The following is a 19853-nucleotide window of genomic DNA, read 5'->3' on the forward strand; positions in this document are numbered from 1 at the left end:
AGGTGATCCCAGAAGAAGGATTAGACATGGCACATTTCAAAAGCAAAGGGGCAAAGGTGTGGTTGGTGAAAGCGAAGCCAGTTCACCTAGATTAGCAACCAGTCATGAGGGTGAGGCTTGGGGTAAAAAGTGAATAATTCTGAACGTTTGTATTTCAGTGGAGTTGGGATGTGAGAAGTGAATTTCAGAGATCACAAGTTTCCCCAGATGATCATAGGAGCTTAAAATCAGTTCCTCCCATCTCTAGCATCCACCTTTACTGAGAGACAATAAGTGCCCCCCAGCTCCTCTTCTCCCCTTTCCTTCTCCTCCAGCTCATAGCGAATACCTATTCTATTCCACAAAACAATCCTTGCACTGGTAAACCCAGCAGGTGGCAGGGCCACCAGCCCTGACCCCAGAGCTGACTCATTAAACCCTCTACAACCTGTTGCTAAACCCTCCCCCAAACACAAACTTGCCACCTGGGTTGGAGGGGGAGGTGGCAATGGGATCCAGATGACATCATGGTCAGATTGCTAATGCCATTATATCAGCTGAGTGGTTTTCATCACAAAAGCTGAGTCAAAGGGTGATGGAGGAGAGGGGGGTGAGTCATGTGTGACAGGTAGAAATGAAAACATAGTGGCTGGGGCAGGTCTATTTCCTGGAGATGTTCATCTTATAAAAGCCAAGCTGGCCCTTGCCTTCACACCAGACCCGAGCAACCAGGCAGACTCTTCTTCTCTGTGTACGAGGTAAGTCTCTGATTGCAACTAATCTGAATTTCTTGCTTGGTTTATTATTATTGCTATACAGTGGGCAGGGTATGTATGTGTAGAGAAGTTGATGCAAGGTATAACTAGAGTCAGAAATACTGGAATCACTTGAACTTGCAGCACCGTTTGGGTATAAAGGGAACTTAAAAAATAGTTAAATCTGAAATCTGCCACCTCGGTGGAACAGCAATGGAACCCATGATTTGGGGACAGAATCTATTCAAATGCTCACAGGAAGTTCATAGGGAGTGAAAGACTAAGTCTCCATTCCAGAACACTCTCCGCCACAATGGTATAATACTTACTAAACAACTGTTAATTCATTAGATAAATCTCTAGTGCACTTTCATTGTATTCAAGACAATGTACTGGGCACTTTAGGTAAGTGAGACCAATACGAAACTTAGCAAACTTACAACCTGTGAGGATAATTCAAATATCTCTATCTCTATCTATCTATCTATCTATCTATCTATCTATCTATCTATCTATCTATCTATCTATCTATGGAGAGAGAGGGGTGGGGAAGGGAAAGCAAAAAAAGCGTGGTTCAAGAAGAGCTTCTTAATGTGAGCTACAGTGGATTAGTATTGGGCAAACAGAGATGGGAAGCGATATATATTTTAAAAGGAACTATGAAAGCCAAAGCCAGAAGCAAAATAGGGGTGTGAATTAATCTAGAGTCACCTTAGATGCTCCAGGGATTCTACATAGCTTAGGAGTAGATGGATAGATGGACTGCAATTGTTTCTAGGATATCGCTTTCCAAAAGACTCACTAGATAGACTCACGTGTCTCTCAGAATCCAGCTTTCTTGGGGGGGGGGGCATTTCAATGAATGTCTGAGGAGGAAAGAAAGCCAGGGAAAGAACCTCACTGAAATGGAGCAGAACACAATGCCCTTAAGCTCTTGCTCTAGAAATGATCACAGCACATTTTGCCTTCATAGGTGAACGGAGAGGCTCCCTCGCCTTTAGAAGGGGGTGCAATGACATCTACTTGGCATTGAACTTGACTTCGTCTCTGTTTCATGGAATTACAGAGTTTATTTTCTGTCTCTAGAACCAGCCACTGTTGAAGCATGAGCTCCCAGCAGCAGAAACAGCCCTGCACTGTACCTCCTCAGCTGCAGCAGCAGCAGGTGAAACAGCCTTGCCAGCCTCCACCCCAGCAGCCATGCGCCCCCAAGGAGCCCTGCCACCCTGTTGTTCCTGAGCCCTGCCCTTCCAAGGCTCCTGAGCCCTGCAACCCAGTTGTTCCTGAGCCCTGCCACCCCAAGGCCCCTGAGCCCTGCCACCCCAAGGCTCCTGAGCCCTGCCACCCCAAGGCACCTGAGCCCTGCCACCCCAAGGCACCTGAGCCCTGCCACCCCAAGATGCCTGAGCCCTGCCACCCCAAGGCTCCTGAGCCCTGCCACCCCAAGGCGCCTGAGCCCTGCCACCCCAAGATGCCTGAGCCCTGCCACCCCAAGATGCCTGAGCCCTGCCACCCCAAGGCGCCTGAGCCCTGCCACCCCAAGGTGCCTGAGCCCTGCCCCTCAACAGTCACTCCAGCACCAGCTCAGCAGAAGATAAAGCAGAAGTAACGTCTGCAGCCTCGCCCTTGAAGAGCCGATTGCCAGATGCTGAGCCTTCTTCCCCTTAAATCCCACGTGGCCGCTTGATCTTGAAATTAGCATGCTGTCACTGAGTCATAATCCTTCTCCCTTTGCTTCCCTTCAAAAGATATCCCTGATACTCATTCAGGTGTCTTCCTGAGCCTCTAAATATGGATGAAAGGCTCACTGAGTGAGCTAGTCTTCCTGTGGCTCAAGGTTCATCTGAAGAGGGATCAAGTGAATCTTCCCTGTCCTGTTCTCATTAAATCACTGTTAACTTCACTCCTGGTTATGTGTCAATTTCTGGTTCAACATTCACTGCTCTCTCATCATGAAGCAGGAACTAGCACAGTAAAGCTGGTCATGAGGTCTTTGGTGAGAAGCGCTGGATGCAGGCACTGAGAACGTATCTGTGTCCATGTAGCTGTTGCATGCGAGGGACTCCTGGACTGTCGTGGGAGATTCAAGGCCACTCGGGCTGTTACTTTGGGCAGCCATAGCTAGATCAGGGGTTTCTTGGTTCTCCCAACTGACTCACAGCTAAGGATGCATGGTGCCCACTTCAAGCAATCTCCAACTCCAAGTCCTTGTCCCAAAGTTGTACTTATTCTGTTCAGTTGATTGCTCTTAAAAAAATTAATCCAAACTGTGGGTACCTGTGCATACTCTAAATCAATTTTTTGTTGTTTATTCATCTTTCCTCTTTGATATTGCCAACACATGGAGCCAAACACAAGCATTCACACTTCCCTCCTCACACTTTACTTCTCACAAAGCACCCACACATGCTCACATGGGGTAGACTTTCAGATATACAGATATTGGTACACATAACTTCCATATGCTTAGATTCCTTAAGTCACACAACACATATTCACAGACTTTATCTCCTTAGTTTCTTTTATTGAGTTCTCCTTGCCTACTATGAAGATACCTGATGTTGCCAGAAGAATAGAATCCACACGCCTGCCCCAGGAGCTCTCTAAGACAGTTGATCTGTACCTTCCTCACATATAAACATGCAAGTATTCTCTCTCTCTGTCTCTCTCTCTCTCTGTCTCTCTCTCACACACACACACACATGTACACAAAACACAACACATATATGATGCTTTTCTATGTAAGACATAGAAATAAATGCATGAAATTAAACATGATAGAAAACTAAAAATTTCAAGTCGTTTTCAGAAGAAGAAAGCTAAAGCAGGTGAGACAAAGTGTAAGAAAAGAAAAAGAGCAGAAAGGCAAACTCAATAGACCAATAGGTTTTATTTGGGATGGAAATTTGGGAAGGGCAACCAAGTCTCTTTTAGCCTAGCTAAAGGAGAAATGGTGTACACCCTTACAACTAGGTTCCCCTTGAGTATTAGGCAGAAAGAGTAAAGTCAGGTGGAGCATTGGAAGAAGAGTGAGATGGAGATGGGATGGGAGAGAAATCTCATTTTGACTGAGGAGTTTCAAGGCTTCAACGGCATCTTTGCTAGCCAGGGGCATCAGCATCAGACCAGGCCTTGGTCTTAGGTTCTCTTCTCTAAAACCACAGGATATATTTGTTCAGGAGGGATGGGGAGGGGAGATGATTCAATGGGGTTGGCAGCAAGGACAGTTCTAAGATAGGCTCTCAGGGGGAAAGGTGAATTCTTTGAGTTTAAGTTATTTGCCAAGGGAAAGCAGGTCATTCTAATGTAAAATATCAGGATAAAGATGGAAAAATGGAAAAAATATATTAAGTGAAACAAGCCAGGCCCAAAGAAATATAGGTTGCACAATATATAAATAGAATATGTCTATGATATTCTTAGCTGGTAATCACAATAGCCCAATCATTAAGTGCATAGGACCCATATATAATGAAGTATATCAAAATAAACTCCAACACTTGGAAATTAGAGGTTTTTACTGTGTCCTGTATGCAGTTATTTCTATATTTTCCTTTCTGTTTTAGTTTTCTATACCCTTTGTCTTGTATATAAACTTGTCTGATCTGTGGAAGGGGAAGAGAATCACAGAAACAGAAGGACAAAAGATGAACTAATGAAACATTGATACTCACTTGACACTATGTTGTAAACGAACTTTACAATCTGGGGATAGGATTATGGGGAGGGGTAAAGGGAAGAAAATGAGGGAGGGCATAATAGTGTTTAAAAAGATATGTACTCATTACCTTACTTAAGTAACTGAAACCCCTGTTCATTACCTTTACAACAAATTAAAAATAATTACATAAATAAAAAAAAGTTGGAAAAAAATCACACAATCCGGCCTATTCATTTTCCATAGAAGGACACAAAAGAATATCCAGGAGGCAAAGGTAAGCACTTAAGGCTACTCATTAGTTGTATGTCTGAATTGCACCCAGAGCCCAGATCCTTAGATTTTCTGCTGCTGGTTTTATGTCTTCCTAATTTTCCTGGTGACCAGCAGACTTCAAAGACTCTGCTGACCAGATCTAGAATATCCAGAAACTTCCTTCCAGAGCAGGATTTCATGGAGGGAGGGTGGATTTTCAGAGGGGCTGAGGTGATCATCGGGGAGTGACTCTCTTGATAAGATGAGGCTTTCTAATGTCAAAGGAGTATATATAAGGTCCCTCCATGATGTACAACTACTCCAAGTAAGTTTGGAAAGAGGTCAGAAATACTAAAAGTCCCATAATGTTTGCAAATTGATGAACAGTTTTAGACCTATAGGAGAAAATGACATCACATGGGTATTCGTGGTAAGGCCAGGTGCTGGTAACTCACATCTGTAATCCCATCTACTCAGGAGGCTGAGATCAGAGGATCACAGTTTGAAGCCAGCCCAGGCAGGAAAGTCCATGAGATGCTTACCTCCAATTAACCACCAAAAATACTGGAAGTGGCACTGTGGCTCAAAGTGGAAGAGCACTAGCCTTGAATGAAAAAGCTCAGGGACAGTGCCTAGCCCTGAGATGAAGTCCCACGACCAAAAAATCAACCAAAAACAAATAAACAAACAAACCATGGTAAGGTAATTTCTTATTGTGGCTCATTGACATGATGGAAAAAGTTACTACTTCCCTAGGAATCATGATCACTAAATGAGCAAGCCCTGATTGGGAATCCTGCTAGTGGCATATTGCTGATAGGGTTATAAGGTTACAAGATTACTTTATGAGTTGAGCAAAATGAGGTCAAATTCTTCAACATCTGTACACTCTTTGTACTCCACCAGGAAATATTCATTCCTACATACAAATATTTGTGAAGGTGAGAGTTTCAATTTTATATCTAATATTAAAATAAAGGATAAGGAAAAACAACATATATTCTCAACAGAAAATATTGATTGAGTTACTTTGTATCTCAGTCTTGGAATATACTATTATTATATGAGAATATTTATGCATACGGGAAAAATGTTAGTGCAATATCAAACTCATATAAAATATTGTAGCATGTAACACATGATAGTAAATACAGCCAAACAAACAGTAGTTATGTTCAACTTTTGGGTAAAATAAGTGTTGTACATTTTATCCTTTGAATACTTCTTCATTTTTTAAACATCAGCTACACTAGGAACTGAAATAGCATTTATATATAATGTTTCTTTAAAGGAGTAAAGAAAATCCAAGGTGCTGATGGCCTAGAGGAACTGAAATCGCTTTTATATATAATGCTTCTTTAAGGGATTAAAGAAAATCCAAGGTGTTGATGAGCTAGAGGAACCTTCCTGAAGTCTTGCCACAGTTTTCAGGATAGTAATCCAAAAGGGTCAGGAGTGACATCTTAGGCCTGCTTTTTTTCTTTTTATATTGTGCCTCATAACTCCCCCACTGCAATTCTAAATATTTCTCTTGTGGGAAGCTTCCCCAATTACAGTCACTCCACTGACTCAAAAAGACACTTCCATCCCAAGGTTATAGGACAGCTGGCAGGGTGGAGTACTCTCAGATCCAGGCTCCTTCCCTAAGCAGTAAGCAGAATGTCATTTGGTAAAGCTAACAGTAGAGAGCAGGTACTACATTCCCTTGAGGAGTCACAATGGTAGCATGTCTCAGCACACAGGGTTAGAAGTACAGTTCACAACATGGCTGCTGTCCTTACCATCTTTCTTCTCACAAGTACCTCTTGGTTTTCTGATTCCCCATGTTCATTTTCCTAGTAAGGCCATCAGTCTTCGTGTGTGCTACAGAAAACAAGACAGCATCTGGTTTACACAAGATCTGTTCAGAGAAAAGGTTTCCCACTGGGCTGCCAAGTAAGACAGAAACCTCTGATGTCAAACCTTTGTAGCAGGGTGGCAGGAAAACTACATGATCCTTTCAGGAATTCAGACCGCTTTGTGTTTAGGTGGGAAATGGCTGCCCATGGTTGTATGAGTAGATCCCACCTCTCTATAGCTGAGTCTTCCTGACCCTATCAATGGCTATTATTCCTAGGAGTACTCTTTGAAAATGTGATTCTCAGTGCATATAACAGAGTTAGCTGAGTCAGAGTTCTTGGTATTCATGTCTGTCTGTTTGGTTGGTAAGAAAATGCATCACTAATGTCAATGTAGGGGACTAGATAGTCCTCATACAGAACAGCATCTGGAAATGCCCCAGATGTTTGTAACAAGAGGATGGATTGAACAAACAGATATATCTCAAACACAAGATACTACTGAACTGTTGAACATATTGAACTGTTGACACACGTAACAGTTTGAATAAACCTCTGAGAATTTATATGGAGTTTGGGGAGAAAAGCCAATTTCTTTTTACAAACTATAAACTTATATTAAGCCATCACTCATCTCATGATAAAAATGCATCAGTATTGGGAAGGTGAGGTGCTTCTATGTAAGCAAATAAGACAACATGAGCATTCCAAAATTATGATTTTTGCCTAAACAGTTTACAGTTTTACCACTAACAATAAATACTACATTAGCTTTCTATTGTGCAACATATTAGTACCATAATATCTGGGATGGGAGGGAAAAACTGGGATAGACTGAGGGAAGGGATGATACTGTCCCAAAAGAAATGTACTCAGGGCTGGAAAGTTGGTTCAGTGGTAGAGTGCTTGCCTCGCATGCATGAGGCCCTGGGTTCGATTCCTCAGCGCCACATAAGCAGAAAAAAGCTGGAAGTGGTACTATGGCTCAAGTGGTAGGGCACTAGCCTTGAGCTGAAGAGCTTAGTGATAGCACCCAAGCCCAGAATTCAGCCCTCAAAACCAACAACAAAAACAACAACAAAAGAAATGTACTCATTACCTTATTTATGTAACTTTAACTACATCCTCTTTATAATAACAATTTAAATATTTGCAAAAACTTAATATCTTAAAAATAGCAGGTATTTATTATCTCATACTTTCCATGGGTCAGCTCTACAAAGCTTCAATCAAGATGTAGCTAGTCTACATTCTTCATCCATTTTCCAACTCATTCTGGCTGTTAGCCAAGTTCATTTTCTTAAAGTAAAGTAGCCAATAGCTGCAGCTTTTTAATCTTGTCTGTGAGAGTCCTGCCCAGATCCTAGAATCCAACTGAAGTTCCAAGGAGCTGCCCATTACACCTGCCAACAGAGTCCTCAGTGATAGGCCCTTGCTTCATCAAGTGCCCAAGGAGTCTCGAGCTCTAGTAGGCTAAGTTGGAACCATACATATAGTGAATCACATTTTAAGGAGAGTTGGCTCATAAATTTTTTTTGTTATAGTTAGTGCTTAGAAAAAGGTCACCGGTTGCATCCAACACTTAAAGTCTACATAAAGGCTAACCATTTTTTTCCCCCAACATGACATCTCACTGAGATGGTATTGGAAGAAAGATCTATCAAACATCAAGTCTAACATCTTCCCTGTCAGTTATTTCTCCAAGTAAAATTATCCTTCATGAAAAATATAGTTCAGATCAAAGTTCATTGGCACATATGCTGTTCCTTGAGCCTTCAGATTTGAAATGTAGCAGAAGTAACTTATGTGTAATTTCTCATTTTGTCACATAAAAGATCTTTTTTAAAAAGCATGTCATACAGGGTAAATTTTAAAATAACTATTACTTTCTCATCAAGGACTTTCTTTTTTTTTACTTAACAAGTAATAATTGTACACATTCCCAAGGAACAGTATCAAATACATACTTATCAAATAGAGGTGGGCAACATTTTTATCCCCGTATTATTTCTTTTTTTTAAATATAATTTTAGTTTATTTGTGAACATACTGTACAGAGGGGTTACAATTACATTGGCAGGATAATGCATACATTTCTTACCAAGTATTGCAGTCTCCTCCTTTGTTTACCCTTCACATCCCTTCCCAGCCTCCCCCCACCCAATTCTTCCCCGCACCAAAGTTGTAAAGTTCGTTTTCGACATGACAACTTGTACTTCTCATTGTTGCAATGGGTCCACCTGTATCCTTAAACGACTTGTTTTTCCCCATCTCCTCCACAAATTATACCGACATCAAATATAGTGAAAGCAGGAGTTATACTGGGCGGGAGGGACATACAAAGCAACAAAGAAATAATCTTATAAATGCGTTAGAAACACATGCATGAAAGAAAAAAACATTAAAATACATATCTAAGGGTTCATTCTCTTAACATCACATTATCTGACTTTTTCCGCTTGACTCATACATATACTAGATATTGCAAATAAGGGAAACCATGGGACCTATGTTTCTTTGGGCCTGGCTTACTTTGCTTAATATAATTTATATTTGAAGGAATTTACTAATTAGAACTGGCATTATTTAACTGCAGTGGAAGCCAGAGCAAAAGACAATGACTATTCCCCCCTAGAAAACACAAGTAAGATGACTGGAGAAGGGGAGTGATTTGTACTCTGATTTGTTTTGGGGGGGGGACAGGGGAGTTCACATCCATTGATCTGTAGCTTCTGTGATCATTTTTGCTTTCTTGAAGCTGCTTTGCTTAGCTAAAGATATGCAGCTCTCTGTAAATACCATATTTCTGCATTTCAAAGGTGACAGACAAATTACCAATTCTTAATATCTGTAAGAACAGAGCATGCAAATGGATACGCTGAAAATTGTTTTATAATTTGATCTTATATCTCAAATCTTCAATAGTTATATATTTTTTCCCACTTACTCCTTCTTTAAGTACAAAAATCTTGGCAAGATACCTCTATTGAGGTAGTCATTTGTGAGATTTGAATTTGTTAAGTGCTTTCTCCTTATCTCAAGACTTTATTCAGTACCTTGTCTCAAGGGTCAATATTTCTGAGCCCCTAAAAATAACTGCCTTGATTTTTCTGAACTAGGCACATTGAAATTCTTTTTTTAATAAGTTTTTTTATTGTGAAAATACCATACCAAGGGGTTACAATTACATGAGCAAGGTAATGAGTACATTTCTTATCAAGCATTGTTGCCTCCTCCTTTGTTTTTTCCCCTACCGTACCTTCTCTCCCATCTCCTCCCCGTCCCACCCACCCACCCCCACCAAAGTTGTAAAGTTCATTTTTCAACATAGCATCTTGTACATCTCATTGTTGCAATGGGTCCAATTGGATCCCTATTTAAACAATTTGTTTTTTCCCTTCCCCTACCCAAATTATACCAACATCAAATACAGTGAAAACAGGGGTTATAGAGTGGGGGAGGGACATTCAAAGCAAAAAAAAAAAAAATCACCTTATAAATATGTTAGAAACAATAGCAAGAAAGAAAAAACCACTTGTGTCCTTATCTTAGGGTTTAATTCACCTAATATCAACTTATCTGACCTTTTCTACTTGTCTCAGACATATACTAGTTATTGCAAATAAGGGAAACCATGGGACCTATGTTTCTTTGGGCCTGGCTTACTTCACTTAATATCATTTTTTCCAAGTCTTTCCATTTCCTAACAAATGGGGCAATGTCATTCTTTCTGATGGGGGCATAGAATTCCATTGTGTATATATACCACATTTTCTTGATCCATTCATCTACTGAGGGGCATCTGGGTTGGTTCCATATCTAAGCTGTGGTAAATAATGCTGCAGTAAACATAGTTGTGCTGGTAGCTTTAGTATGGTCTTGTTTGTGATCATTTGGGTAAATGCCCAAAAGTGGGATTTCTGGGTCATAGGGGAGCTCTATGTGGAGTCTTTTGAGGAAACACCATGCTACTTTGCAAAGTGGTTGAACAAGTTTGCACTCCCATCAACAATGCAGTAGAGTTCCCTTCTGGCCACATCCCCTCCAGCATCTGTTGTTATTAAAGTTCTTGATTATAGCCATTCTAACTGGGGTGAGGTGGTATCTCAGTGTTGTTTTGATTTGTATTTCTTTTATGGCTAGAGAAGTTGAGCATTTCTTCATGTGTCTATTGGCCATCCTTCTTTCCTCTTCAGAGAAGTTTCTCTGTAAGTCTTTAGACCACTCATTTATTGGGCACTTGCTTCTTTGAGGATTTGTATTTAAAGAATTCCACAGACTCTACTCTCAAATTACTCAAGCTGATTCAAAACTTTGGCAAAGTAGCAGGGTATAAAATTAACCTTCAAAAATCAATGGCTTTTCTGTATGTCAACAATGAGAAAAGCGCGGCTGAAATCAGGAAAGCAATTCCATTCATAATAGGCCCACAAAAAATTAAATACCTAGGAATTAACTTAACCAAAGAAGTGAAGGACCTCTATGATGAAAACTTTAAAAACTTGAAAAAGAAAATCCAAACAGAACTTATGAAATAGAAAAACCTCCCATGCTCCTGGGTCGGAAGAATCAACATCGTGAAAATGGCAATACTTCCCAAGGCTATCTACAAATTCAGTGCGATACCTATCAATATTCCAACTTCATTCTTCAAGGAAATAGAAGAGGCAATCAAAAAGTTCATATGGAACAATAAAAGACCCCAAATAGCAAAAACAATCCTTAACAGAAAGAACAGTGCTAGAGGAATATTAATACCAATTTCAAACTCTACTACAAAGCCATAGTAATCAAAACAGATTGGTACTGGCACAAGAAAAGACCTCAGGACCAATGGAATAGAATTGAAAACCTAGAAATGAACCCTCAGACCTATAGCCATCTAATCTTTGATAAGGAAGCTAAAAAAATAGAATGGAAGAAAAATAGAATGGAATGGTGCTGGCAAAATTTGCTAATCACTTGTAGAAAACTAAAGCTAGAAATCATCTTATAAATATGTCCTCCCCCATGGTATAACCCCTGTTTTCACTGTATTTGATGTTGGTATAATTTGTGGAGGGGAAGGGAAAAAAACAAATCATTTATATAGGGATACAGGTGGACCCATGGCAACAATAAGATGTACAAGTCGTTATGTCAAAAAACGAACTTTACAACTTTGGCTGGGGGGGGGGGGTTATTGGGGGGTCAAGATGGGAAGGGATGGGAAGGGGAAACAAAGGAGGAGGCAACAATGCTTGATAAGAAATGTACTCATTACCTTGCCCATGTAATTGTAACCCCTCTGTACAGTATTTTCACAATTAAAAAGAAAAAAGAAAACTAAAGCTAGATCCTTATATATCACCCTGCACCAGAATCAACTCTAAATAGATCAAAGACCTGGGAGTCAAAGCAGACACCCTGAAAACAGTTTTGGTAATAGGACATTGATGGTTTAATGTAAGTGGGGAAAGAGAAACTTTCTAGAACTTTCACAAGAACCAAGTCAGTGTTGCCGAACTACACTTTGGAGCGCACACAAAGGGGACTAGGAAAAATGCAGAAAGTCATTTCTTCTGTTTCTGATTTCTAAGAACCTATAAAGAAAGCAGTGCGAGAGCATCTGAGTAACTTGACATATTCTCTATCACATCACATACTGGAATCTTGGTAGACATATATTAGAAAGCTATTCATTATCGTGGGGCAGCAATTTGCTGATGAACAGAACTCTGCTGGGTGATTGTGGTCAGGTTAGCTAGGAACAAAATGCTGATGGTGACAAAGTTAGTGAGTCTAGATCCCCAGAGCATGCTCCTGGACTGTCAGAACAGAGACTAGCCCTCTGAAATACCTTCATGTCCAGGGTACCCTTGCCCAACCCAGACCTTGAGGCTGTCAGCACACTTTGCCTCCTTCCTATCATGATGTAAAATTGTACTACTATTATCAGGCCAACTCCAGGCACAGAATCACATGTAGAGGAGCATAATAAAACCTGACCATAGTCTCACACCAAAGTTCCAGTGCTCAGGCATAGGAAAGCTGTCTAAGCCTGGTAGTTCCTGCTCTTCAGAGCCCCAAATCTCTACATTTACATTTAAGCAGTCACATATGACTAGAGCATGCTCTAGATTCTGTTCCAGAATCTTTGAAGACAGGATCTTATAGCAACTTCAAATTTCTCACACTGACCCATCAAATGAATCCCCTGACCTTGAACTGAGCACTGATTTCTATCATTGAGCAATTGTATTCCTCTTTCTGTACCTCTAATGGAACATGCATTTCATAACATTCTCTAGATGTCCCTAAATTAGATCTGCAGACAGTCTTTTGTGCAGCTAGTTTCTTAGAGAACACAATCTAGGACAGAGGACAAGGGGAGGAGGGGGGAATTAAACTAAACAAAAGGAAAAATCAGTATGTTATAAAGTTCTCTCTTCTGAGAGAACTGAAAAATTGTGTCCTAGAGGATGAGGTAAACATTATCTTTCATCTCATGCCCTCCATTGACAATGTGTGGTTGCTAGTGCACTGGGCATGAATGAGGTGAAGTTCAAATTTTAGCTTTCATGTGTGCAAGTTCACTACATATTTCCACAGACAGCTCACACTGTGGCATCAGAAAACCTTGGGTCAGGAAAAGAAGAATTCTAGGCAACATGTGGGAATGGTCCATAGAGCCAAAACAAGCAAAAACAAAAACAAACAAACACATACACATACACATACACATACACATACACATACACATACACATACACATACACATACACACACATACATACATATATACATACATACATACATATGTACGTACGTACATACGTACATACAAGATCCAAAAGATTTGGTGAATCCCTGAATAATAAAGTTAGCCCAAAGCAGCTACCTGTCATTGATGAGAGAAGAAAATCTAATGGAAAAAGTCTAAGTACCTAAGGTTATAGGACACACCCTCAGATGAAGGTCCTGGATTTACTCTCCCTGAAAGAGAGGCCAGATCCTTTGGCACACCCAACACTGCCCATGAAGAAGCTTTCAGAAGTTCAGAAAGAGCTTTCAGCTATTGTAAGTGCTTGACTAAATGAACAAGAATGACAGGATCTGGGTAAAGGTAGAAGTTCAAGGCACTCTCCACAAAAAAAGTTCAAGAAGCCAGGTAGCGGTAGCTCATGCCTATACTCCTAGCTACTCAGGAGGCTGAGATCTGAGAATTCTGAGAATTGCTGTTCAAAGCCAGCCCAGGAGGAAAGTATCTGAGACCCACCTCCAATTAATCACAGGAAAAAGTTAGAAGTGTCTCTGTGGCTCAAGTGTTAACGTGACAACCTTGTACAAAAAGGAGCTCAGACACAGCACCCAAACCCAGAGTATAAGCCCCAGGACTGGCAAAAAAAAAAAGAAAGAGGGGCTGGGAAGGTGGCTCAGTGGTAGAGTGCTTGCCTTGCATGCATGAGGCCCTGGGTTCGATTCCTCAGCACCACATAAGCAGAAAAAGCCAGAAGTGGCGCTGTGGCTCAAGTGGTAGAGCGCTAGCCTTGAGCTGAAGAGCTGAGGGACAGCACCCAGGCCTAGAGTTCAGGCCCCATGACTGGCAAAAAAAAAAAAAAAAAAAAAAAAAAAAAAAAAAAAAAAAGAAAGAAAGAAAAGGAAAAGTTCAAAAAAACTGTCAGGACAATGAACAATGAAGTATGATGGAAGACAGAGTAAGAAGAACTTTCCTCTGGTAGTAGGAATACCAGCATGAGAGCAACATCTGGCCAGAGCCCCCTGTGTCTGGAACTCCACAGAGGTGGTTTTAGAAAAGAGAGGAGCATACATTGAACCCTAAAGGAGAGGTAATAGGAAACGACTAGCACTTAGGTGTGGTGGTGGCCATGACAGCACTTGGGAGGGAGGAGGCTATTCAAACACTCACGGAGAAGAAAGGAAATGGGTGGGGAAGGCACTGAAGGCATCTACTCCCTGAGGAATCCTCACTCTGTTCTCAGCCTGTATCATGAGGCCTGAGTCATTTGCAAAAGCATCCCTCCGGTTCTCAAAAACAATTCTGGGCATTCTTCTAAAATTACGCCTTTTCTTTTTCTTAATTTCTCTTTCATCTACTTCATTCTTCTCTCTTTCCTTTTCTTTCTCTCGCTCTTCAACTTTCCTTCCGGCCTACCTTCTTGCATGTCTCCCTTTTTATGGACCCACAGATATAGTCAGAATAGACTTTCCATTGACTGAGCATCCGTCATAAGCAGGCGATATTGGGGTTGAAGAACAACTGCTGGCATTGTGGAAACAGTGGAAGGAGCTAATGATGGTGGTTGAGTCTAGGCTATCAAGTTTATGGGAGGTAATACACTAGTAGAACAGTGAAGGAAGGCGTTATCCATATACCTGAAGACATTTGGATTTCTTAAAGGCATTGCCTAGTAAACGATTAGTTAGTAAGTTAGTAATCTTCGAGAAAATAGCTGGCACATTAATTCAAAAACCAGAGTTGTCTTGTTCCTGTGTCTCCCAAGAGACCATGACAGACAGGATATTCCAGGAAGGTGTTGTCACATTATAAAGATCCAGGTGCTACTGACCGTCCATCCTCAAGAATAAATTCTGTACAACATGGCATCTTAAGACTTCCTCCAGAGGTTGAGATCTGAGGATCACTGTTTGAAGTTAGCCTGGGCAGGAAAATACATGAGATGCTTATCTCCAATAATCTACTCAGACCCAAAGTAGCACTGTGGTTCAAGTGACAGAGTGCTAGCCTTGAGCAAAAGAAGCTTGGGGACAGTGCCTAGTCCCTGAGTTCAAGCCCCAGGACCAGCTTAATTAATTAATTAATTATGTATAAATGTATGTAGGGGCTTTTGTCAGTTGTAAGGCTTGAACTCAGGGCCTGGGCACTGTCCCTGATCCTCTTAATGCTCAACCTTAGTGCTCTACCTCTTAAGCCATAGTGCCACTTTTGGTTTTTGAGTGAATAATTAGAGATAAGAGTCCCACAGGGACTTTTATACCCAGACTGGCTTCAAACCACAATCCTCAGATCTCAGCCTCATAAGTAGCTAGGACTACAGGTGTGAGCCACTGGCCAGCAATAAGTAAGCTTTTATTCTATGAGAGACAATATAAAAAGGAAGAAAGGCAATCTTGAGAAAACATTTACAAATCATTTATATCTAACAAGGATCTTTAAGTACACTACCATATGAGCCACTTTTCCAGCCCTTTGCTTGTATTTTCTTTCTGAAATAGGGTCTCAGTAGTTCATCTTTCTCCCCATTGACCTCAGACTGATTATCTTCCTTCTACCTTCTAAAATAGCTGGTATTACAGGCATGCACTTTCTGACAGGGCACAAACAAAAGTCTTGTACCTAGAACCAACACATGTAAAGATCTCTCAAAACTCAGAGTCCTTAACTGTAATTTTCTATATGGGAAACAGGAAATGCTTCTTTTCGTATTTCTATTTCTCCCTACTTTAACCCTGGTATAGTAAATTCTTTCTAAAGCTATTTTTTTTAAAAAGAAAAAAGACCTCCTCCAAAATAAAAACCACTTATTTCCAAAGATGCCTTTTCTCATTCGTTTTATGTCCCAGGCATTGGTCCACTAAGCAATTGGAAATCAGATGACTCATTCAATCTGCAGTACCTCTCTTCCCTGCAAGGCATCTGGAAAAAATCAGAAATGTCTATTGGTATCCCTACACCTATTTCAAATAGGAAATGCTCCAACAGAATTGATCTGAACTAAATAGGATTAGGGTTCTAACCAGCAAGCATGACTTTCTGGTCCTGGAAATTGAAGAACTTCCTCCTCTCTTAATCCATTGCCTTCTGCATTTCCTTTTACCACCAGAAAGGGTGGACACTGATCACAGGACTAGGTGACACACTGTCAAACAGTAAGCATCAAAAAATGTTAAGCCATGGACTTTCATCACAAATGCTGGGATGAGACAGCTGTCAGAAAGGAAATCCTATTTCCTTAAGGCAGGACTAATTTTCTGTATAAAATGCCAGCTGGTCAGAGACTCCACACCAGACCTGCGAGGAGAAAGAACTCAACCTTCCCGGCAGCCCAGGTAAGTCTCCCCACATGGAACTTCTCAATAATCTCCTGTCACAGCTTTATATTGATGGAGACTTCTTTTCCATACTAAAGATTATGTTTATTTTCATGCATGGGCAACTTCCATTTATACATCTTTGACCTTCTCCTCATATGAGAGGCATGAGCCTTGTGGACAGATAAGGGAGGGAAATACTGATCTGTTCAATGAACAGGAAGATATGCTATATCCTAGGAAATTTTAGTGACTTTCTAATTCCTCCTGTGGAATTCACTGAGAGGTTATGCCATAGAAAACGTGACATTAGAAATATGGACACTGAAAAGTAATATTTTCTTTACTCTGTGAGTGTATGACTGATTAGAAAACATATATAAGGGCCTAATTTACTAAAAAAAAAATACAGCAGTGAAAGGAGTAGAAGGAAGCACAGGTAACCGACATGGATAACATAATGAAGGTAACGTGAAATCTGACAGAGGCACTGGGGTGAGCAGGTGGGGACAGCAGAGATGCACAAGAAAGCCTTCCAGAAAGCATGTGGCAGACAACAGCACAAGCAGAAACTCAGAGGTGGATCCCACAGGCTCATCTAGAGATTCATTACCAGTTGTCCTATAAGACATAATGTGCTTTATGGGATGGACATGAGTGGGTAGACTCTAGACCTTTTCCCTTATCATCGTCTCATATGATTGAAAACTTGGGCCTCGCAGCAATCCTCCAAGCCTGCTATTGTGATGAATTGCTTGTGTTGAGATCTTAGGTTATGTACAGGTTGTGTCAGATGCATTCGGTAGAAAGGAAGCAGAGAGGGGGTAACAATGCTCAATGGGAAATGTACTCATCACCTTACTCATGTATCTGTAACCACCCCCCCCCCCGTATAGTATCTTTACAATAAAAGAACTATGTTTACAAAAAGAAAGGAAGCAGAGAGAAATGCTCCACCCACATGGGGCTCCACAAATCACCTTTATCTTTTACTTTAAAATCATGTGGGAACCAGGACAGCATCCTATGTTCTGAATTCAGAGAAACAGAAAGAAGGAAAAGAGGGTTTCTCACTTCTGAAGGGATATGCAATGAGAGAGATGTACTACTAAACAAACCGTGTTACTCTGTCCTCTAAACCACTAACTCAGCTTTCTGTCCCTAGGTTCAGCATTCTCTGAAGAATGAGTTCCTACCAGCAGAAGCAGCCCCTTGTTCCACCCCCTCAGCCTCAAGACCAGCAGAGGAAACAGCCCTCCCAGCCTCTACCAAAAGTACCCTTTGTTCCCATCACCACGGAACCATGCCACCCAAATGTTCCACAACCTGGGAACACCAAACTTCCTGAGCCAGGCTGTAGCAAGGTCCCTGAGAAGGGATACACCATAGTCCCTGAGCCAGGCAGCACTGTGGGCCCTGGACCATGCAACACCAGTGTCCCTGATCCTGGCTATGCCACAGTCCCAGGGCCATGCAATGCCAGCATCCTGGAGCCTGGCTATACCATAGTTACTGGGCCATGCAATACCAGTGCCCCTGTGGCAGGCTGCACCACAGTCCCTGAGCCAGGCTATTCAAAGGTTCCTGGGCCTGGTTATACCACAGTTACTGGGCCATGCAATACCAGTGCCCCTGTGGCAGGCTGCACCACAGTCCCTGAGCCAGGCTATTCAAAGGTTCCTGGGCCTGGTTATGCCACAGTCCCTGAGCCAGGCTATTCAAAGGTTCCTGGGCCTGGTTATGCCACAGTGACTGGGCCATGCAATACCAGCGTCCCTGTGGCAGGCTGCACCACAGTCCCTGAGCCAGGCTACACCAAGGTACCAGAACCAAGCCAGTCCAAGGTTCCTCAGTCTTGCCCCTCAGTAGTCACTCCAAGCCCAGCTCAGCTGAAGACCAAGCAGAAGTAATACTGTCTGCACTCTTGAGGAGATGACCACCAGCGGATGAACACACTCTTCCCATCTGCTTCTATGTCTTATTTGTCTAAAGTCACTCTCATCATAGTGTATGTCTATTTGTATCTTAAAAAATTATGCTTTGAGACCTTCTTTTTACACAATGGAGTCCTTTGAGCATCTGAATTGAGCAGAAAACATTAGTGCCTCTGCTGTGCTTTGGTTGCTCAGAGTTCATTTGAAGAGGGTTTTAAAATGAGATATGAATATTTCATTCTCTGCTCTGCTCCATTAAATTACCATTAATTCCACTCTTGACTCTGTCTTTGGCTGTGTCTTTCCCCTTATTTGGTCTCCCATGATAAGCTAAGTTGTATAGACTGAGAGATGGCAATGTTTGGCATTGATGCCATCTGCTTTGTCTTGTCACTGTGTACCTCTATGGGTTATGGGGACCTGTGTAGAGGCCATTTCTGGGATAGCATTGAGGACTTGTGCAGGTTGTATAATGGTACCCTGAGCCTATCTGTTTGGACAGCCACAACAGGAACAAGATTCTTTCCTACTGAGTACCATGGCTTCTGCTTCAGTGCACCTTTAATCCTCAGTGTTTTCCCACAAGGTCCTGTCTACCTTGTGAAAAGTTCACTGAAGTTTCACATATTTCAGCCTGACAGTCTACTGTCCTTCATTCAGTTTATATTCCAGATAATCTGAATACATACAGACCCACACACATTCAGAAAAAGATACATTTTTTTTCTGGGCCTGGAAGCTGTCCCTCAGCTCTTCAGTTTAAGGCTAGCACTCTACCACTTGAGCCACAGCACCACTTCTAGCTTCTTTTTGCTTATGTGGTGCTGAGGAATTTAACCCAGGGCCTCATGCATACAAGGCAAGCACTCTACCACTGAGCCACCTTCCCAGCCCCACATTTTCTTTTTAAATATCCACACATTGTATAACGATCCACATAAGCACTATCTTCATCAGGACAGACAGCGTTGTATGCTGCGTAGCTTCTGTGTTTTAAGAGGTCTAAAATGTGTTCATCCTTAATGATCTGAAGTCTTCACTAGGAGTTGTGATACATTCTGCTCACACAAAGAGTATGCAACTGCACACACACATACCCTCCCAAATAATCTTTCCTCACAAAATAACCCTGAGAAATCTATCTACCAAGTGAGTAAAAATAGGAGTGTGTTTTAGCATTGATTATCAGGGGGAGGGATATTTAATCTAACATAGACAATGATCAACCTTGAATTTGCTGACAGGCCAGTCATTAAGCTTCAAAATATCAGAGATACAAGGAGAATTAAGAAGAATCTTCAGAACAACACCCACCTTTTAAAATATTTATATTGCTTTATGTTCATGATAACAGGGACTACAGTCCCACACTGAGTCACAG

The 19853-nt window shown here is 41.4% G+C and overlaps 2 protein-coding genes across 2 annotated transcripts; both read left to right on the forward strand.

Annotated features, from left to right (window-relative positions):
• The first annotated feature begins 702 nt into the window (after positions 1–702).
• On the forward strand, positions 703–2607 carry LOC138821437 (cornifin-B-like). The gene is made up of 2 exons (XM_070013645.1): positions 703–737; positions 1821–2607. The coding sequence occupies exon 2, from the start codon at positions 1840–1842 to the stop codon at positions 2341–2343; it is 504 nt and encodes a 167-aa protein (XP_069869746.1). The 5' UTR covers positions 703–737; positions 1821–1839; the 3' UTR covers positions 2344–2607.
• A 15115-nt stretch (positions 2608–17722) lies between these two features.
• LOC138821484 (small proline-rich protein 3-like) lies at positions 17723–18448 on the forward strand. The gene is made up of 3 exons (XM_070013756.1): positions 17723–17939; positions 18084–18131; positions 18180–18448. The coding sequence occupies exons 1-3, from the start codon at positions 17723–17725 to the stop codon at positions 18446–18448; spliced, it is 534 nt and encodes a 177-aa protein (XP_069869857.1).
• Positions 18449–19853: the final 1405 nt, after the last annotated feature.

Source organism: Dipodomys merriami, unplaced genomic scaffold, assembly GCF_024711535.1.
Source record: "Dipodomys merriami isolate MVZ:Mamm:240054 unplaced genomic scaffold, mDipMer1.0.p SCAF_92, whole genome shotgun sequence".
Classification (NCBI taxonomy): domain Eukaryota; kingdom Metazoa; phylum Chordata; class Mammalia; order Rodentia; family Heteromyidae; genus Dipodomys; species Dipodomys merriami.